General features: G+C 45.6%; 1 protein-coding gene across 8 annotated transcripts in view; it reads left to right on the forward strand.

Moving 5' to 3' along the window:
* ENAH (ENAH actin regulator) overlaps positions 1-22,413 on the forward strand; it is a 108,101-nt gene that overhangs the window by 77,420 nt on the left and 8,268 nt on the right. For 4 of the 8 annotated variants that reach the window (XM_080650981.1, XM_080650980.1, XM_080650979.1 and 1 more), the window contains 8 exons: positions 1,726-1,810; positions 11,123-11,433; positions 12,665-13,438; positions 16,296-16,597; positions 17,773-17,918; positions 18,077-18,134; positions 19,457-19,505; positions 20,647-20,713. In XM_080650981.1, coding sequence (XP_080507107.1) covers positions 1,726-1,810; positions 11,123-11,433; positions 12,665-13,438; positions 16,296-16,597; positions 17,773-17,918; positions 18,077-18,134; positions 19,457-19,505; positions 20,647-20,713 — 1,792 coding nt within the window. Of the gene's footprint in view, positions 1-1,725; positions 1,811-6,191; positions 6,315-11,122; positions 11,434-12,664; positions 13,439-16,295; positions 16,598-17,772; positions 17,919-18,076; positions 18,135-19,456; positions 19,506-20,646; positions 20,714-22,413 lie in introns of those variants that run through there. The other 4 variants (XM_080650986.1, XM_080650985.1, XM_080650984.1 and 1 more) reach the window with 2 other exon arrangements.

Genomic DNA, 22,413 nt, shown 5'->3' on the forward strand with positions numbered 1-22,413 from the left:
AATATTTCCCCCGAATTACTTATATTTTCTCTAAGTTGCCCTCCCACCTTCTTCTGCCCCCAAAAAAGACGAGACGTCTTTGCCCTGGAAAGTGTTAAACATTAGTGTATGGCTTCCTGTGGCAGTGTTTTTACATGATTGCGTTCATTTTCTCAAGAAGGAAAGCATTCCAGTCTCCTCGCCAGCCAGGTTCTATATTCTCATTTATGCAAACAGTTAAGTGTCTATTTTATTTTAACTTAAAATGCTTTTTTATTGGTTGTTGTTGTTGTGACTGATCACATGGGGTTAGTATATTTTTATATTTCCTTCATGTGGTTATCAAAATAGCCGAGGCTTAGGGAACCTAATGAAATATATCATTGCAGCTGCCATCTGATTTGTCTTTAGAGGACAAATTAAATGATGAACGTAAAAAATATGTGTTAAAGAGATGAGGAAAAAATTAGTAGGTAAGTCCAGATCAAATTATTGTGGTTTCTTTTTTGTTTTGTTTTGTGTTTTTTTTTTATCACAGGATAAACCAGTTCAGTATGACATTTGAATGAGCCTTATTCTTCTGGTTGGGGAGTTGACTCCACTAGTATAAAATACTTTGTGCTGTGACTTCGTAGATGATAAGAATTTACTTGAGAAGCATTTATTAACTTTTTTTATACTAGTGGTTTACAAAACACTTTTAAAATACCTGCTAGGGGCACTTGCTGGCACACGAATTCATAGACATGTACAGCGTGTCATTACTCATATATTTCTCCCCAAGAGTGGAAGATAGCTACTTCTGTACTCTCTTGTTTAATGGATTAGATCTCAAAACTGGTCTATCGTAACCCTCGGCATTGTCTGTGAGGTCCAGCATTGATCTCATTTTGTGACACGTTTAGATTTTATATCCAGATTCATTAAAATGTCCCATAATTTAGTGGCATTCTTTAGCAGATGCCGAACACAGGCCTGCCTTGTACATGACACGTCAGAATGGATGGTCATTAAGGTTTCTCATGGCAGAAGCATGCGGATTTGAATGCAGGGTTGGTTGGTGTGTCTGTGTTGTTTTTATAAGCACCCCAGATGAAAAGTAAGATGACCTCTGGTGCATTAAAAATTCAGACAAATAGGTTAATTATATATTAAGCTTAGCCAATGTTTTGTTTTTATTTTATTTCATTTTTTACCAGTGCTCTATGCCAGGCCATGGAAACGAGCAGGGTAGCTTTAACTGAGCACATTTGATAACTGCACTAGCATGTGTCAGTCTAGTAAGAAGGTTCTCACACTCTCTCTCTCTCCTGTTTTTCACTTCCAGTGTTCTATTTAGGTGAGTTTTGAATTCTGATTTTTCATTTTTTTTTAAGTTCTCCACTTCATGAGCCAGTCCTCCTGGGAGAATGTCTCATTGTCTTAGACATGTCCAGCTTAGGCGCCTCCCCACCTGCTCATCGAACCCTTGTTTCCCCCCAGCTCTTCATATATAAATGTCCATTTCCCCTTCATTGTGGATGTTCCCATTTGTTTCAAGTAAGCCTTTGGGTGTGGTGACGGTATTTCGTTTGCAGTCTCTCATTTGCTGTTGTGTTATGGAAAGCTTATGCTTTATTTTGCTAAGCAACAAGAAGAGACATTTGTAGATATGTGATGGTTTTTATGTTATTCTCATGGTTTTACCTCTAGCCAGCTAAATAGCAAGATAATGTTTACCTGTAATGTTTTTTCCTCCCTTTTTAGGGCCAACATTGCCTAGACAAAATTCACAGCTACCCGCCCAAGTGCAAAATGGCCCATCCCAAGAAGAATTGGAGATTCAAAGGAGGTAAGTTTATCAGTTCTTGTCTGTACTTTTTCATTCTGCTGTGGGAGCTCAAGCTCCAAACATCCTCATGTTGCAAACAGATGTTCTCTCATTAGTCACTTGAAAGTCAAAAATTTTATTGTTGCATCATTAAGTTTTGTAGTCACCAGTAATAAACGAGAAGATTCTTGTTATGCTGGACAACAGATGTTAAGATAATTATAATTTCCTTTCTGCTTCATTGTAAACATTATATTCGTGTAGGTTTAAGTATTTTAAACAGCATGAAAATGTCTTTGTACCTTAAAGAGTCTTGTTTTTAAAGTAGTTGTAAATTAAGTTGTGATCATTGTGGCTTTTGCGGGACTAACTGAACTAGAAAGTTGAAATGGTGCTGGGCATTTGTAGAAGGCATTGAACCTGAGAGGCTACCATTGGGCGTAGCAGTGGAATACAAAACCGTTCTGTTTATGACGAAACTGCTGGTTGAGTGAGGTCCATAACATGATCTTCATTATTTCCATGCAGTTTATAAATATACTACAAAGAATGAGCAGAACCTCTGAACGATAAGCTGCTTTATAACAGAATAGTTTTCTAGAATTCAGGCATAGTCGGTAAGTAAAGTTGAGCTAGTCGGACCATGTGCCGTTTTAAACAAATGAAAACGTGTGGGAGGTGTATTAGGCCGCTCACTAGGAGGTCACCCTGTCCTGGAGAGTTGAGAATCGTTACGTGGATGGGTTTTCCCATCTGACAAGCATTTGCTCCACGACAGGCCAGCATTTCTTCTGTGACCTTTGATTTGGCTCTTCGATGTGAAACATTCCTCGTGTTCTCTGTGTTGTCTTCATACATGTCTCCCTGACAAACACAGGAATCTCGTGCCATGGTACATGTCTGCTGCTTTGGTGTAAACTACTTATCTCTGAGGAAGGCGCTCTAGGGTCTCCCAGAATGATTTTTTTTTTCCTTTTGCCAAAGCCTATGTATTCAGATAGATTACTCCTGAAATAGCCTCCAAATTTGGTGAAAATCTATCTAACTCTTTGGAGTGATGCTTTAATGAACAGATTTTATAAATAAAATTAAGTTTCTAAAGAAATAGGAAAGCTTAAAAGATATAATCATTCCAGTTCCATATTGAGAGTTCTAAAGATTTTTAAAAAATATATATTTTTATTGATTTCAGAGAGGGAGAGAGAGATAGAAACATCACTGATGACAGAGAATCATTGATCGGCTGCCTCCTGCACCCCCGTTACTGGGGATCGAGCCCGCAACCGGGGCATGTGTCCTTGATCAGAATCGAACCCAAGACCCTCCAGTCTGCAGGCTGACGCTCTGTCCACTGAGCCAAACCGGCTAGGGCGCATATTGAGAGTTTTACACATACCAGAATAATTCCAGGAGTTAGGAACACACAGACACATAGCTATACACACACACACACACACACACACACACACACACACCCGGGAAAGTAATGAATAAAACATGATCATAGTCTTAAAACACGTGTAGAAAACTAGGAAGAGCCAGGAGAAAACCCAAAACATAAAATACATAATTTCAGTTAATACGCAAGCAAGTAATCCAAGACAGTGGCTCCAGGCCAGGGCAGTGCAGGATAGAAATAGACACCATCTCGGGGACGGCTGGCTCTGCGGGTCACAGGTGGGTGAACCCCGCGCAGAGGGTTACCAGGACCTTGCAGCGTGCGGCTCTGGCTGGAAGTTGAGCATCGAGGGCATTTTTAGTCGTTGTTATGAAAACCCCGTGCCTCTTAGATGTCTTCTCTCCAAACGAAGTGCCAGCCCTAGCAGCGCTCCTCTGGACTTGGGGTTTTTCTGTTCGTGCGTGAGTTGATCCCTGAGGGCTTGAAAATTGGAGATGTTGTTTTTGTTACCTACTTGTTCCGTTGGAGACTGTAACGTGGTCATTTTGAAGAGTGAAATCTGCATTTCTGAAAAATGGGCGTGGGTTTTTTCTAAGTTACTCTCTGTTCCCAGTCATGCACAGACTCTTCCTCCTTGTAGGTAACCCTTCCAAACCAATGTATCTCCCGCTCCATACTCATTTCATCTCGACTCCTTCACTCTGCACCCATTTCCTTTTTAATCTCAACGAAATTTGCTTTGTGTCTCCCACAAATCTACGGGACATGCTGCTTCACTTCTAGGTTAAATTTCTGCCTTCCTTCCACTACTCTGGTGTCTCTTCTTTTTGCTAATTCTTCTCCCTTTCTACTCTTTGCTGTACCTCTTCTTCTTTTTTTTAACTTGTACGAGATTTTTATTTAATTTTTGTGCCTCTTTTTTATATATATATGAGGCGTTGCACTTAGCTCTCCTTTTTCTTTCTGTACACACTATACCCTTTGAAAAATTAATGAGTTGGTTGGATGTTGTAGTTTTCTCTTAACTCTTCTATGCTGATGGCTTCCAGACCTCTAGCTCCCGCTGTGATCATGCGCATGAGGTCCAGACCCATGTTTGCAGCTACATGCAGTAGTCATGGATCCTTTTGAGAATTTGGTGAAAACAGGAGACTACTGCCCTCTTCTGTCCGGCCCCCAACCCTTCCCATGTGTGTGTGTGCGCGTGCGTGCATGTGTGTGTGTGTGTGTGTGTGTGTGTGTGCGCGCGCGTGTGTACACACATGCATGCATTTACATGCAAACCTGCATACTATTTCAGACGGTCACAGACCCCCTGGCTTCCAACAATGAGAATTCCTACGTAGAACTCATCTGTTTGGGTGTCCTACTGACACCTCAGTTTACCCCTCACGATTTCGTTCTTAATGCAGATTTCTCCCCTTTCATGTTTCGGCTTAGAAAGTCTGTTTCCTCATTCACAGTCTCTCTCTTTGGGACTCTCATTACTAATAGCTTTCTCCAGTGTTTATTCTCTCATGTCCCGCTATAGTTTCTAGGTGATTTTTTCTGTCTTCCACCAAGATCCCTTTCCGTTATTCCTACTTTATTACTGCAAGGTTAATTTAAAAAAAAATGGGTTTTTTTTTTTTTGCACACAGCAAAGAAAATCTCACACAGTGTACAGGGGGGTCTAAAACAGGGACGGGTACTCTGCTACATGGCTGAGTTTCCTTGTAGAACAGTGTGGTCAGCTGGGAGTCATGTACGTGGATCTTGCGGATGTACTCAAAGTGGTGGTAGGATTCGATTGGGAGAGTGAGGAAGGAACGGTTGGGGGGTGGGGAGGGGTTCCATGGCTGTAGGAATTAAATCATTTGTGTAGTAGGAAGTCAGTGGGTAACACCTAAACCTGGAAAAGTAAGAAGTATTAGTTGTTAAATTACTGTACTTAGAAACATGCGATAAATACCAAAGTGTTGAACGCAGTTGCTTCTGGGAGCAAAATCGGAAGTGAAGGTGGGGAACAGGATTTTTGTTTGGTTATAGTATGATTTGACTTTTTAAGCCGTGTATGCATTTTATAACTTTAACTAGAGGCCGGGTGCACGAAAATCGTGCATGGGGGGGGGTCCCCTCATCCCGGCCTGCACCCTCTCCAATCCTGGACCCCTCAGGGGATGTCCCTCTTGCAATCCGGGACTGCTGGCTCCTAACCGCTCACCTGCCTCCTGCCTGATCGCCCCTAACCACTCTCCCTGCCGGCCTGGTCACCCTAACTGCTCTCCCCTGCCGGCCTGATCGCCCCTAACCAGTCTCCCTGCCGGCCTGATCACTCCTAACTGCTCTCCCCTGCCGGCCTGATCACCCCTAACTGCTCCTCTGCTGGCCTGATTGCCCCTAACCGCCTCTGCCTCGGCCCCTGCCACCGTGGCTGTGTCCAGAAGGACAACCGGAAGATGTCAACTTGGTTTAATTAGCATATTACCCTTTTTTTAGTATAGACCTGTGGTCGGCAAACTGCGGCTCACGAGTCACATGCGGCTGTTTGGCCCCTTGAGTGTGGCTCTTCCACAAAATACCACAGCCTGGGCGAGTCTATTTTGAAGAAGTGGCGTTAGAAGAAGTTTAAGTTTAAAAATTGGGCTCTCAAAAGAAATTTCAATCCTTGTACTGTTGATATTTGGCTCTGTTGACTAATGAGTTTGCCAACCACTGGTATAGATTATTTTCAAATAAGCGTGACATTGAGTTGACAAAGTGAATGGTTACTATCGATGTTAAATCTTACTATGCCAATACCTTTATAATAGTAACACTACGGTCGTGCAGTTTAATTTTCTGTTCCTATGTGTATGATTTCTCATACCCGTTTTTGATTCCTACTCATTGATATTTGGCGTCCTTGGCTGACTGTGATGAAAAGACATATTCTGAGAAACGTGAGTCAGTTCTATGTCAGTCTCCACGTAGAACTTCATTTAGTTCATGCCTATAAATAGCTCGCCAGTCACCACTACTACCTGAAAGTTACAAAGGGGAGCAGTAATCTCAGCACAGATGCAGGGACGTCGGAGCCATGGAAGTGTACAGACCCCAGTTTAGCCTTCAGAGGCAGGATGGACCAAGAGTGGACCGCCTTCTCTTGTAAGTGTTGTCCCGTGTCCCGGAAGCTTTCTAATACCAACTCGTAACTGTCTTGTTTATATTTGTCCTTTCCCATTTGTATAGTAATAGAGATGCGAAAGGCCCACATTACATATTTTTAAAAAAACACAAATTTATTCGGTTTTATTTTCTGACAGATGTAATATCAGAGTGTTACTGAATGTTATCAACCCAGAACATTCTTCTTCGCCTGCCCTCCTACTTCATTATGTCAAAATGTAAAGCGCTCTCTACTTCCCTAACACTGTTTGTGATAGGGAAGGCTGAAGGAAATGCAGTTTTATATGTTGTTATTTATATTTTGCTCGCTTTTTAAAAAAAAAATCAGTCTTGGAGTCAACATACAAGAAATAGGTGTTTGAATACATGCAAAGGCTGTTCATCTCATTGGCCAGTGCTCTATACATCTCCCTGTGTGGACACCTCTTTTGGGAATATTATGACATACAGACCAATCTTCTCAAGTTAGGGCACCCTTAATTGTAAATACCACCATTCAGTAACTCTTTGAGATTCCCTTCGCTCATACCTGGCCTTACTTCTACATGTAGCTTCAACTTTTGGTGTTAAAAGCGTTGTACTGCTTAGAGAAGCAACCCTTAATTTATAGTAAGAAATGAGATGTAGTCTTAGAATGCTCTGTGGTTCACCTGTGAACAGCGACCAAATTACCACACGAATAACACTGGATACTGATTTAATCAGCAGAAATCAGTATTTCCCCCTGTCCTTGTATTGGGAGAGAGGCTTGTGTATGGCGAGGGGATTGGAGAAGATGTCTTCTTATTAGAAAGCCAGTAGATGATGTCTAAAGTTGAAACCTAAGAAACATCCCCGGAGTTGACAGTCGTGTCCGATGTGTTGGGAATGGGTGGGAAGGCGGGAGCATTGAAGTACTGGTTTGGTTTTATAAAGACCACGTGCTCGCGTTATTTTGATGAAATGAAAACGCAAGAGGTACACAGAGACTGTGAAAGGACCTCGTAGTTTGTCTTTTTTCATCGTTGATTTCTTAGTGCAGCCACTAAAGTAATCTAAAGGGAAGCACTTTCCCTGAGCTTCTGTATTCAAATATATTCTAACGAGAGGCCCGATGCATGAAATTCGTGCATGGGCGGGGCAGGGGGGGTCCCTCAGCCTGGCCTGCACCCTCTCGCAATCCGGGACCCCTCGGGGGATGTCCGACTGCCAGTTGGACATCCCTCTCACAATCCGGGACCACTGGCTCCTAACTGCTCGCCTGCCTGCCTGATCACCCCTAACCATTCTGTCTGCCTGCCTGCCTGATCGCCCTTTAACTGCCTCTGCCTAGGCCTCGGCCGCTGCGGCTTCGTGCAGAAGGACGTCCGGAAGGTTGTTTGGCTGTCTGGTCTAATTAGCATATTATGCTTTTATTATAGACGAGTGGCCCAGTGCACAAAATTTGTGCACATTAAAAGGGAATTAATTAGAGGAAATATTTTAATATTGCTATTTGTCCTTTCTCTGTAATAGAAGTGTCAGAGATGAAAGAAAATTAGTAAAATGTATATTAAAATCTTTCTCCTGTCATTACCTGGGCATGCGGCGGGAACACAGAGTCAAGTCCCCACTCAAAATCGTGCGAGACCAAGACCCGGCCGGCCCACCCCCATCAAGCCCGGCAGGGCGGGGGGCGCAGCTTCAGTTGCCCCAGCCCCAGTGCCAGGGTGGGGAGCATGGCCTCAGGTCCCCCGGCCCTGCCTCAGGTCCCCTGGCCTTGGCACGAGGGTATGATGACTATTTGCATATTAGCCCTTTATTATATAGGATTAGAAAAATAGGAGTGTATCGTTTGCCTTTTGGACCCAAAAGATTGCTTAGAGTATTACATTGAAAATGCCCTTTAAATAACACACATATATAGTGTGTTTTCAATTTAATATAAGCCCTAGCTGAGTTTATTTATTAGATGCAGCTTATTAAAAATAATAACTGACTTTCGGTCTAGTTTATTTATTTAAAAATATATATTTTTATTGATTTCAGAGAGGGAGGGAGAGGGAGAGAGAAACATCAATGATGAGAATCATTGATTGGCTGCCTCCTGCACGCCCCCACTGGGGATCGAGCCCGCAACCCGGGCATGTGGCCTGACCAGGAATCGAACCTGCGAACCTTCAGTTCGCAAGCCGACGCTCTATCCACTGGGCTAAATGGCTAGGGCTGTCTAGTTTATTTTTTAAACATTCTTCTGAATATACCTACTTTTTGCCCTCATCCCTGCAGGGATATGGCCATCTCCCAGACACTTGGCAGCTAGCGGTTTATCAAATAGTAGAATGAGTCAGTACTGTACCCTCAAAACCTGTGATTTGATGACGACGTGGTCAGTGTCTTGAATAACCACTGCTCTCGGAAGCGCTGCCATGGGTTACTTACGGTTTTCTCTTGCACTTGCTGTTAAGGATGGTGATCTGTCCATAGAGGCTTTGTGTGTTTGTGAGAGACGTGGGGTTGATGGACCCATCACGTGGGCCTTTCCTTTTGTCTTAGAGTCAGTTTAGGAAACATGAAGGGAAGTGATTACTGGAAAGGAAAGGTCATTAGTTTATTGGTGCTGCTGGAGGATAGCATACACGTTCTGGCATTTAGCTCAGCCCACAAGCCAAACCCAGCCGGTTTATCAGCCAGGCCAGGGACAGTCCCAGTTGGACATTTATAAGTAACTAGAGGCCCAGTGCACGAAATTTGTGCAATGGGCTCGGCCCTCGCAGCCTTGGCTTCATCCGGACAGTGGTTCCACTGTTCAGCTGTCCAGTCTAATTAGCATATTACACTTTCATTATTATAGATTCTTACTGTGGCTCACATGTATGGACTGGTCTGATGTTCCCGGTAATTTTTAAAGGGATTTTAAGGCATTACCTTACTCAGTCTTTCCCATGATGCTGTGAAATAAATACAACATGTACGATGAAGCTGATTTTTATTTTTTTGGAGAGTTAACCTTTTATAAGCAGGAATGTTGTTTAGGTCCAGATGGGGGCTTGGGGATATTTGATTTGCTCTTTGACGTATGTGTGTGGACGGTAAGAAGCAATCCGTGTGTTTTAGGGCCACATACAGTGAACCTCTGTAGGTTTTTAATATAAGAGGAGTGGTAAGGATGGATGCACTTTACTAAAGAAGGTATATATCATATACCAAAGCATCAAGACTCTTAGACAAACAGAGCTATGAACCAAAACACGCTGGAAGTTCAGAAATAGTCCACACATATAAAGGTGGCATCTTAAGTCAGGGCTCGCCACTGTTCCGTAAATGGTGTGTGGGGTAGAGCCCCACTTTACATCTCAAACCAAGATGAATTTCCGATGGACGAAGGGTCTCACTGTGGAAGTGTTAAGAGGAAGTGTTGGTGCGAAAGAAAATGCCTAAGGGGTTCTCCAGGGCAGATCACAGAAAGGCATAATACAACTGGATTTTCTGCATGCAAATTAGAAGCCATATGACAAAATGAAGCTTTTCACCTAGCAGATATATGTCAGGAGTGATCCTTAAGATGCAGGTAGCAAAGGCTTCACAGGTGAATGATGACAATACCTTTATTGCAGTAGTAGTAACAGTATTAGGCGAGCCTATCCTACTATAGGCTGCTTAAATTATCGTCAGGTAAACAGTGGGACACTACACAGTCATGAAAAATAAAGATGCAAAACTATACTTAGTGCCTTGGGATACCTTGTACAGTATATCAAAGGGGAGAGAAGAAAACGTTTCAGAATGGTAGGTAACTATTCCATTTTATTTGCTTTTTTAAAGTTTATAATAATAAAAGTGTAATATGCTAATAAGACCAGACATCATTCCGGACATCCTTCTGGATGAAGCAGCTGCAGCTAGGACCCAGGCAGAGGCAGTTAGGGGCAATGAGGCAGGCAGGCGAGTGGTTAGGGGCGATGAGGCAGGCAGGCAGGCGAGCAGTTAGGAGCCAGCGGTCCCGGATTGCTAGAGGGATGTCCGACTACCGGTTTAGGCCTGACCCCACGGGGATCCCTGCAGAATTGGGCCTAAACCGGCAGTCGGACATCCCCCGAGCAGTCCCAGATTGTGAGAGGGTGCAGGCCGGGCTGAGGGACCCTTCCTCATCCTCACCCCCCCATGCACGAATTTTGTGCACCAGGCCTCTCGTAGTTTTACATAAGGAAGAGTCTGGAAGTATGAACGCCAAAATGTTACTTACAGTTTCCTCTGGATCCGAGACTTCAGATAACTTAAACTTTATTTCTTCTTACTTAACTATGGGCTTCCCCCCTCCTTTTCTTTCCCACTTAGGAAACTTTCATCGAGCTATCCTTCAGACCAGCCATTGCATTTTCTAAACTTTTGTTTTACTTGTGAAATGAAGATTTTGTGTCATGCTTCAGGAAGGAAATTAAAATTCAGAAATTTTTTTCTTTGAGGGATTAAAATAACTCCTTGGTCATTAAAGTTGATCCGCTACTTGGAAAATCCATTGATCTGCAACACTGTATTCATGGCAAGTACAGAATAAAATGAGAAATTAGTGTGACGAGCTGAAGCAGTCAGCCAAAAGTGATCCTACCAAGGAAATTATTTTCATTTATATGAGACTGACAGGTCACCTCTATCCAAAGGAGCCCTTATCAGATGGGGGAAAGATGTTGATTGCACACGCTCCATCACTTTGTATTTGAATCAGAAATGAAGTGCACATAGTTTCATTGCCAAAGAAATAGGATTTTCCTGAGTCGCCATAGATGCCTGTTTTAAAATAGTGTTGTTGTTTTTTTTTTAAATTTCAGGCAACTTCAAGAACAGCAGCGGCAGAAGGAGCTGGAGCGGGAAAGGCTGGAGAGAGAGAGGATGGAAAGGGAGAGGCTGGAGAGGGAGAGGTCAGAGAGGGAGAGGCTGGAGAGAGAGCGCCAGGAACAGGAGCAGCTGGAGAGGGAGAGACAAGAACGCGAGCGGGAGCGGCAGGACCGCCTGGAGCGGGAGCGGCAGGAGCGGGAGAGACTGGAGAGACTGGACCGCGAGAGGCAGGAGAGAGAGCGCCAGGAGCAGCTGGAGAGGGAGCAGCTGGAGTGGGAGCGGGAGCGGAGGACACCCAGCACCGGTAAGACGTTGACACGCTGCTCCGTGTTCTTGGTCTTGGAGCTTGGACGGTGGGTGACGTTGGGCGCGGTCAGATGTTGGAATATTTGACGCTTGGGGTGCTCGGGATTAAGCAGTGTGACTGGGAATTCTGAAACGTACACAGTTGCTGCTTTCACATTTCCTTTTTACTTCTCTCTGTTGCTTTTTGCTTGGAGACTTAAAGAAAGCTCTTGGAAGTTTGTATATCCTGGCATTCTAATTCTTCCAACTCCCCATAAATGGGCTATAAAGTATAAGTGTTTTTTTATGAAATTTCTTATAGTGGGGGAAGTTGGGCTGTATTTCCCTCTTGGGGTGCTTACATGGTGTCGAATGTTTTGGAATGATAGTGCCGTTCAGCACGATTGCATTCCTAAGGCTTCGAAGGAGGACTTAAAAGCAGTCGGCGAAAAAGAATCCTCTCTCAAACGACTAGTTATTTCGGAATATTTTTTAATGTGGAAATTACGAAATGATGGAATTTATTGAAAGACCCACCGGTTAAGATATGACTGAAAGGTTGAGGTCTTATTACAGTCATTAAAACGAACCTTTATTATTACATTCATTAAAATTAACATTTATGATAGGATCTGATAATTCGTTTTTATTCCATATGGCCTCTATGGAAAGTCTCAGGGTGGGTTGGATTAAATATTGGTCCATGGGTTTGTTGTTTGCGTTAAGTATTTGCCTTGACCTGCCCCATTATTTTCTGGGGTTATAGCCAATGGAACAAAAGTTTCCCACAAATAAGCATTAAGTAGGGGTTCCCAGCCCTTTACAATAACCATTTGCCAGTTTGGCTGTTTGGTGTTTAAAAAGAAACAAAAAAAAAAAACACAGTTGAACTTATTTATCTGTTTATGGTCCTTAATCGTCTAATCTTGACGTCCTTTTGGAGGACTAAGGAAGGGAAATGAAGAAGGCAGGCGCTGTGTTTTCCTTGTAAAGGGTGGGCTAACCCCGGCTTAGTGCATCCGTCTACTCATGAGACGGACAGAAAACGTATCTCGCCCTCTTCTGGGTCCCAGGATGTGTTGACGAGCAAAAGCGTTTTCGGGCGGGAGTCCCCGCGCCCCGTTTCTCTGTACTGACTGAAGTCTGCTTGTGTACACTGTGTCTGAGTGCTGGTTTTGTGGCTTCACTGCCTCCTTTTTCTCTCTCCTTTCTGATCCTGTCTCTTGCTGCTGCTTTCCACCTCTGTCCAGCGCCACCTTCCGACAGCTCCCCGCATAGCGCTCCACCTCCCGACTGTGCCAGTTGCCAGCCGCCTCCGGCACCTCCTCCATCCCACGCCACAGGCCTCTCCGCTCCGGGGCCGGAGGCCACTCCTGATTACGCTGGAGTGACCGCTTTGCCACCTGCTCCCACACCCCCCACCCCGCCCCTGCGGCACCCAGCGACCCGTTTCGCCACCTCCCTAGGGTCCGCCTTCCACCCGGTCCTCCCGCATTACGCCACCGCCCCTCGTCCCCTGAGCAAAAACTCTCGGCCTTCTTCTCCCGTGAACACCCCCTCTTCTCAGCCTCCAGCTGCGAAGCCCTGTGCCTGGTCTGCTTCCAGTTTCTCGCCCCTCCCCCCGTCCCCTCCAGTCATGATTAGCAGCCCCCCCGGCAAAGCTACGGGTCCCAGGCCTGTCCTCCCTGTGTGCGTCTCCTCTCCGATGCCTCCGTCCCCGACAGCACCCAGTGGGCTGCTGGACTCGGTCCCACACCCAGTGTCTCCACCGCCTACCTCAGGGCCAGCGCCGCCGCCACTGCCCCCCCTCGCACCACTGTCACACTGTGGACCGCCGGCCTCTCCTCCTCCGAGCGCCCCTGTTGCCTCAACTCCCTCATCCAAGCCTAGCGTTCTCCCTTCTCCCTCTGCAGCTGCCCCTGCCTCTGTGGAGACTCCTCTAAACTCTGTGCTGGGAGACTCCTCTGCTTCTGAGCCAGGCTTGCAGGCAGCCTCTCAGCCGGCCGAGACGCCAGCCCCACCGGGTAAGGCCCCCCGTGCTCGCTGCGAACAGCTGGAACCGCCCAGCAGGCTGGGGAGGGTGGTTTTGATCGCTGGCCACCCGGAGGCCAGAGTACCTTCGCTTTAGGCCAGAGTACGCGATGTGAAGTGGCTTTGTTCTCCTTCGGTGAATTGCATTTGGAGGATCCATCTGAGGGATGTCCATATTGAACTAGATGTTGGCATCTTCAGCGGGATCATACTTTTCCAGGATCTAAGGGCCTCCTCGACACATTGCTTTTCAATTTCACCGAGAAAGCATTACAGGCCCCGCTGGAGGTACACAGTCGCAGTGTGATCTGCCTTGTCTTCCTTTCGTTTCTGGAAAACGTAGAGAGATGTTGAGTGCCCGGCTGTAGTCATTCCATATATCATCCTAGCAGGGGTCCTCAAACTACGGCCCGCGGGCAGCCTACAGGCCCGCCGAGGACATTTATCCGGCCCGCCGGGTGCCGCTGCCTGTCCTGCTTAGCAGCCGACGCGTCCCAGGCCCGCAGTGCGCATAGGAATTTGTTCATAGTTTTTTTTTCAAACTATAGTCCGGCCCTCCAACGGTCTGAGGGACAGTGAACTGGCCCCCTGTTTAAAAAGTTTGAGGACTCCTGTCCTAGGGTCTCCCCTGCAGCAGTTCCGGTCTCAGACCCTGTTTCATCTCAGTCTTTCTTTCCTGAGTTGGGGTCCCCCATACCACTGGACTTCCAGGGGTGGTGCTCCCCTGACCCCCGTGAGCAGCCTGGCTTTGCAGGAGGGGTGGAGAGCATGGCAGGCTTGCTGTCTGCCCCAAAGAGTTCCATGGTCCAGAATTACAAGAAGTAGCAGGCTAAAGGGATAGTTGAGAGAGAGTAGCATCTTCTACAGTTATCCCTCCGCCTATCCCACCCCATGCCTGAACCTTAGTGTCATGGTAACAGGGAAAGGAGAATGTAATCTTCTAAGTATGGATTCTTTCTCTCTCTCTCTCTCTCTCTCTCTCTCTCTCGTTAATCCTTGATATTTTTCCCATTGCTTTTCAGAGAGAGTGGAAGGGAGGGAGGGAAGAGAGAGAGAAACATTGATGTGAGAGACACATCAACTGGTTGCCTCCCACACGCACCCCGACCCGGGTATGTGCCCTTGACTAGGAATCGAACCTCCGACCCTTTGGTCCTGCGGGCCGATGCTCTAACCATTGAGCAACACCAGCCAGGGCTAAGTTTGGATTGTTTCTGTGTAGAGAAGGACCTGGCTCTGTAAGTAAATAAGAAGGTGTTTAGCAGACCTCCTGCCCCCTTTAAAAATAGGATTTAGCAAGAATTACATAAAGGAATAGGACAACAAATTGGTGCTTACCAACAGTGTTACAAGTCTGGATTTACACACATCTTTTTTCTTTCTTTTTTTTTTTTTTTTAAACCTTCGTTCTCAGGATAAAGTACTAAGTCTCATTATTGCTGCATATATATTTTTCTTGTGGACTTCCCGGATTTGCATAAACATTTTGAGTCAAAAGTGTAGTTTAGTATCACGGTGACAGTAATGCCGGACAGAGAGGCCCAGTTAGCTTGAGGGGTCAGACAGCCTCCCTGCGGCAGCCTTAGCAGTAACCCCTGGCAGGTGGACAGCCCCACGGACTCTTCCTTCCTGAGACAGTTTATGTTTTCAGCTTGAGTACCGGCCCAAAGGCAGCCGTCTCAGAAGCTGTACCTCCCAGGGTGTTCTAATGTCCTAAAACACCCCCTTTGACGCCTGAAGGACAGGGTACCCACTGTTGTAATTTTCTGATCATAAGACCTTGTTCGCTCTCTTTGTGATTTTACGAGAGTTGGACATTTTTCTCTTACCCCCTGTCTTCTGGGCTGAAAAAATAACCTCTGTACTTGAACGTCCATGTCACGGAATGATTTCTGATAGTTCCTGGGAGGTTTGACTTTGTACTAGCCGATTCCTTCACTTCGGTGATTCTCTGTGTTCTCGCTACACGTTGGCATTCGATGTGGAATAACTGAAGATGTTGATGCCTGGGACCCACTGACCATTCTGTTCTCAGGCTAGCCACGTGGGCTGTCTATATACAAGTCAATATACACGGAGTGGCCAGATGATGATGATCTCTGAACGCATAATAATCTGGCCACTCAGTGTATATCCTATATAATAAAAGGCTAATATGCAAATTGTTCCCTCGACCAGGAGTTCAACCAGCAGGCAGGCCAGCCAACCGCCCATGTCCCCTCCCCCTGGCCAGGCTGGCCGGACCCCACCCATGCACGAATTCATGCACCTGGCCTCTAATATATATATGTATATATATATACATATACATACACACACTGAGTGGCCAGATTATTATGCATTCAGAGATCGTAATAATCTGGCCACTCAGTGTATTTCTTTGCTCTTGTAGAATTCATAGAACTTAAAAGATTTACACAGATTATTTGGGGTCTGGTATTTCAAATAGTACTGACTGCCATCCTATACATTGTTTTTGTTTTGTTTTGTTTCTCCCCGCCCCCCCCCCCCCCCAGGGGTGTTGCCTCCCTTCCAAATTTTATGAGCATTTGTTCTGTTTACTAAATCCCCATGAACAAAAAAGAAATTCTAACGAGGCGATCTGTGACGTAGTTCTATTAATAAAGCTCTAATACTCCAGCCAGTAGCTACGCATTGTGGCTGTACATGCTAGTACCCTTTTAATGCTGACCTAGACTTTCAACATGATGGTGAACCGAACTCATTAACAATAGAGCGAAAGTTTGGGTCTCCCGTTCAGTCTGGCGTGTCGTTCTGCCTACGGGTCCACATGGGTGCTGTCACGTGGCTCCGTTGTTGATGGTCTCATTGTGCGTTTCTTTCTCTCAGGCGTTGTCTCGGGACCACCTGCACCTCCACCCCCTCCTCCGCTCCCACCAGGTCCTGCCCAGGCTCCAGGGGCACCTCCTCCTCCTCCAGGACCCCCCCCTCCTCCTCCACTTCCACCCTCAGGGCCTCCGCCTCCCCCTCCTCCACCCCCTCTTCCTAACCAGGTGCCCCCTCCTCCCCCGCCCCCTGCCCCTCCCCTCCCCGCATCTGGATTTTTTGTGGGATCCATGTCCGAAGACAATCGCCCGCTCACTGGACTGGCAGCGGCAATCGCTGGAGCAAAGCTTAGGAAAGTGTCACGGGTAAATGCAATTCCAAATTATCGTATTTTCTTGTGTCTGTCTCGTTCTTTCTTAGGGTCTGGAGGACCGGCTGTCTGTGCTCTCATGTTATGAACCCTAGGTTAATGACTTCATTCATTTTAAAAAAATGGAAAGAATTAAATTTACGGAAGAGTTGTGAGAATAATACAGCTTCTGAAAACCCACCACCCAGACTCGCCAGTTAACCTCTGACTCTACTTCTTTTATTCTTTTCTCTCTGTGTATGTTTTCTTTTACATACACATGCACACACACACGCATTTCTCTTTGTCTGAATTGTAAGTCAGGGATACCTGGCCCCTCTTTCCTTAAATGCCTCACTGAGCAAGGACATTCACCTACATGGCCACAGCGTAATTATCCAAATCAGGACATGTTGTCACTGGAATACTATAATCTGCAGCTCTATTCCAGGTGTATCTGTTGTCCAATAATGTCTTCTAAGACAATTTTTTTCTAGCCCAAGACCACCACCCATTCTATGTAGTTGTTGTGTCTTTACTTTGCTTTGATCTGTAGCAATTCCTCAAACTTTCATGATATTGACTTTTTTTAAAATATATTTTTATTGATTTCAGAGAGGAAGGGAGAGGGAGAGAGAGATAGAAACATCAATGATGAGAGAGAATCATGGATCAGCTGCCTCCTGCACGCCCCCTACTGGGGATCGAGCCCACAACCCAGGTATGTGCCCTGACTGGGAATGGAACCGTGACCTCCTTCCTGGTTCATAGGTCAACACTCAACCACAGAGCCATGCTGGCTGGGCAGTACTGACATTTTGACAGCTATCAAACCATTATCTTGTAGCTCACCCTTCAGTGTGGTTCATCTGATGTTTCCTCAAGACTAGATTCAGGTTAGGTTTTTTGGGGCAGGTATTTTTCTCCACCAAAGGAATATGTCCTTTTCAGTGTATCACACACAGGGATAGATGACATATTTTCCCCATGTTTAGGGATGTTGACTTTGAGAAAACTTCTGTTGCTCTGTAAGGTCCATGCTACTCACCCCGATTGGTTCTTAAGAAGATTTCAAAATAGATGTTTTGTAGAAGTGATTGCTGCTATACTATTCTGGTTTGAATGTAATGGAACGGTAGAACGCAGTATTGCTTAACCTAGGAGTTGATCGTATACGTATGTTTCGTTAAGATGGAGGATGCCTCTTTCCCAAGTGGGGGCAATACCGTTGGTGTGAACTCGGCCTCATCCAAAACGGACACGGGTCGTGGGAACGGACCCCTTCCCCTGGGGGGTAGCGGTTTAATGGAAGAAATGAGTGCCCTGCTGGCCAGGAGGTAAGTGCGCAATTGTGTGGACGTGTCCAGCAATGAGAATATTTTCTTCATTTCCTCTCACATATAATGTATCTAGATGCAGTTCTTCCCTTTTGGAATAGTTTTTATACTGAGATGATTTTTTTTAAAAAAAAGAATCCAATTTACCTTCTTTCCAGGAGGAGAATTGCTGAAAAGGGGTCAACAATAGAAGCAGAACAAAAAGAGGACAAGAGTGTAAGTTTAACTAAAGACCTGGGAGTGTGAGGCTCAGGCACAGCTCATTCAGGAAATTCTGGCAAAGATTGGTGCAAACTTCACATGAACTTAAGATGGCTTCTTTTTTTAGTCTTCAGAGAGTAAAATAGCTGGTGATGAGCGTTGCTTATACATTTTTAATGACATTCCTAGTAAGATGGGTTGAATACCTGGGGTGGTGGGGGAAGCCCTAGGTTCAGGTCTGTAGAGTTTAATTCTGTGCCTAAGTTTATCGTTACATGAGCGGGAGCGGGCTTAGTCGGACAGCCTTAGTGCTGCTGCGGAGGCGGGAGAGGCTCCCGCCACTACCGCTGTGCTCACCAGCCGTGAGCCCGGCTTCTGGCTGAGCGGCGCTCCCTCTGTGGGAGCTCACTGACCACCAGGGGGCAGCTCCTGTGTCGAGCATCTGCCCCCTGGTGGTCAGTGTGCATCATAGCGACCAGTCATTCCGCTGTTCGATCAATTTGCCCATTAGGCTTTTATTATTATAGACTAGAAGCCCGATGCACAAAGATTTCGTGCCAGAATGGGCCTTCCTTTCCCTGGCTGCCGGCACCACCTTAGCTCTGGCTGGAGCCGCCTTTCTGCCTTCCTACATTGCTCAGAGGCCCGGAGCGGCTGGGGGCGGGGCTGAATGCCTGCGTCATTGCCATGGCGATGACGCAAGCGTCCTGCCCCACCCCCGGCCACTCAGCACCTGCATATGCAAACTGATCCACTAGCTTTGTTGGGTTAATTTGCATACTCACTCCTGATTGGCTGGTGGGTGTCACGGAGGTACGGTCAATTAGCATGTTACTCTTTTATTAGGTAGATGAGCAAATGGCTTTTACTAGGTGGCGGTGGTTGTTTGGTTTTGATTTTTCCTCTTAGGGTACCCGTGTCCTTGCATTTAAAATGAAGGAATACGATGACATGAGCAGCGTTCAGATATTTCCCCTGGGAGCCTGCAGTTGGTCATTAGCTCTGCTCCCCTGCCCCGTTCAGCTGGGCGAGCTCTGCTTTAACTGTTCTGTGGAATGGTGTTGAACACATAATAGAATGGTTTTTCCCGATACATTGGGCCTTCTGTGCTGCCACCCCCCATCTGGCGGGAGAGCATTGGCTAGTGCAGTTGTCAGTGAGGGCGGGGCTCCGGGGCACCGGAGGGGCACACTGCTGGGAAAGTAAGAGAAGGGAGAAGGGAAAAGATGGACGAAGGGAAAAGTGGGAAATGGCAGGAGGAATATTGGGAACGGAAGGACAAGCACTGACTCCTCCGGCCGGTGTGGGATGGTGCTAACGTGTTTCTGTGTGTTTAGGAGGATGTGGAGCCCGTCATTTCTAAGGCCTCTTCCACGAGTACGCCTGGTAAGGTCACCCTTTCTACGCGTCCTCTCTCCCGTCATGCCCTCCATTTCCCCCGGGGTTGGGTCAGGTGACTGCTTGGTCACTAAGATGTTAGAATTTCTGTTGCCCCTGGAGATCACGGCCTCTTTCCCCCTCCGCCTCTGTGATGCCAGAAGCAGCTGTTAATTTCTTTTTGCTGTTGGGAGACCTGTGGAGACCCCATGTTTTTCTCTGATCATTCTCTCTTTGAAAAATCATAATTTTTACACATTTTTGTGTGTTTCATTGGTAACGACTCGAGGTTATTCACTAAAACAAAGAAAATACATTCATAGGTGAAAGGGAAGTGTTTTTTGATAATTGGTTCTTAAAGATTGAGCATGTTAGCCAGCATTAAGTCTCATTTCAAAACATTCTCAAATTGGGAAGGTTGTCATTTGAACCATTCATTTGGCTCATGGTGATAATCGAGGAAATAAAGCTTCTAATTTATAAGGCGTGGGGGGGGGTTATAAGGCGTGGGGGGGGTGGTATCTAAAAATCTTCGGGAAACATTCTTGAATTCAGTGAAATTTTTAAAAATATATTTTTATTGATTTCACAGAGGAAGGGAGAGGGAGAGAGAGAGAGACATCAACTATGAGAGAGAATCTTTGATCTGCCGCCTCCTGCACACCCCCTACTGGGGATTGAGAGCACAACTGGGGCATGTGCCCTTGACTGGAATTGAACCCGGGACCTTTCAGTCCTCAATCTGACACTCTGTCCGCTGAGCCAACCCAGCTAGGGCCTTACATTCTTTCTTAATTTAAAATACTTTATACTATTTCTTTCTAACTAATTAAAAATATCCTGCTCTTATTCTGATGATCCTGTCTTTATCAGAGAAACTTCTTCCCAGGCAGTGTATAGAATTAATAGTATTTTAGATATAACCATCTAAGTATATCCTTGCTCATTCTTCTCATTTTAAGGTCTGAAATGGTTCCAATCGGAATCCTTACAGATTTTAACTACAGTTCAGAACTGAAATGAAAAGTTTTTTATTTACCTAGATTACTCCCCTCACCTGTATAATGGTATTCAGTATTTTATGACTTGTTTCACAATAACGCTGGGAGCGTGTCGGGTATTGAATGATTTCTCTTCTTTATTTTTAAAGAACCAACAAGGAAACCTTGGGAAAGAACGAATACCATGAACGGCAGCAAGTCCCCTGTTATATCCAGGTATGGTGTGTTTGCTAAGTTTTATATTGTTTTTATCTAAGAGGAAATTGATGTCTGTGTTTTTACTGTAGGAAAAAAAATGGGATGGTGGGTTTGACATTGTACGGTGGAGCCAGCAAAACACCGTGTTCCTGTGGCTGTTTGGGCAGGCGCCCCTTTGTCCGTCACCAGTCTAAATTGTCTAAATGCTGCTTGTCCCCAGCCAGGCTGCTGAACTGCAAGAGAGCTTTTATCCCTCCCATTTTTTTTTTTTTTTTATTTTGAAAGATTCACAACGACAGAAAAAGCTGAAAGAACAGTACACAGTGAACACCCACCTACCCATCACCTAAATATACCCATTATTATTATCAACATTTTGCCACATTTGCTTGAACTCTTAACCTGCCTGCCCGTCCACACAGTTTTCCCTCTGGAAAGTTAGAAGGTAGTTTGCACACATTTGCTGTTTTTTACCCTGAATACTTTCTGCGTCTTTCCCGAGCACCAGAACATTCTTCGACATAGCCCCGATACTGTTCTCACTCTCAAGAAATTGGACGTGAACTGTAATTTACAGAACACATTCACCTTTTCCCACTAGTCTCTGTGACAGCCTGTATTTTGTAAATGAGATTTTTGAACGAAGCTTATGTTTTAAACTGTAAAGCGGCCGGAGAGAAAAGACTGTGATGCTTATGAGAGAGCAAAATATATTTTATTGATTTTTTACAGAGAGGAAGGGAGAGGGAGAGAAAGCTAGAAACATCGATGAGAGAGAAACATCAATCAGCTGCCTCCTGCACACCCCCTACTGGGGATGTGCCCGCAACCAAGGTACATGCCCTTGACCGGAATCGAACCTGGGACCCTTGAGTCCACAGGCCGACGCTCTATCCACTGAGCCAAACCGGTCAGGGCAAGGCGTGCTTTATTGTCACAACTAAATTCATATCTCAGGTCTCGAACAGAGACGAAACTTTTTTGTTTTGTTTTGTTAATGAGACAGTTTAAAGGACTCCCAGAAACAAAAACTATTTTCCTAGAGACTTAAGAGGATTTTTTTTTTTTTTCCTTTTCTTTCTGAGCTGGTTGCCTTGTTTTTGCCTCAGAAAAAGCCAAATGGACTCTACTTACAGAAATCTAATAAAGAAAAACACAAGGATCGGCCTCAGAGTGCCCCGGATCTGTTCTGTGTGAGCCTAAATCTGAACTTGCATCTGTTTTTCGAACGGCCCTTCCTGATGGCAGGCCGGGTTTGCTGGGGACCCCGTGATTTAAGCACCACAAAGGAAGCGGGCCTTTTGGATGGAAAGATGCTTTTAGTTTCTGACGTGACTGAGGGAGGGATCTAGCTGATGTTGGAGGACGATGTAGAGATTGCTTTTAGTGGGCCTGTTTTCTCAGGAGAGTGGGGAAATTGCCCAGGTAGGCTGCTCAGATGCCTGGTGATGTAGTCTTTGAATGCATGTCCGGTAGCTGTTCCTGCCTGCCTTCAGTAGCACGTCAGGAAGCCTGCTGTATCACATACACAGCAGCGAACAGAACTGTGACGGGCCATTTGTCCTTTGAGGGTGTAAATCAAGCATGTCAAACTCGCGGCCGGTAAGTAAACGAGGCGTGTGGCCCGCTGTCTGTGAGTTTGACATGCTTGGGGCAGGGAACAATTCTCTCCCTCCTCTGCTCATCTTCATCCCTGTCTCATTGATAGGAATTGCATG

Source organism: Plecotus auritus, assembly GCF_963455305.1.
Source record: "Plecotus auritus genome assembly, chromosome: 14".
Classification (NCBI taxonomy): domain Eukaryota; kingdom Metazoa; phylum Chordata; class Mammalia; order Chiroptera; family Vespertilionidae; genus Plecotus; species Plecotus auritus.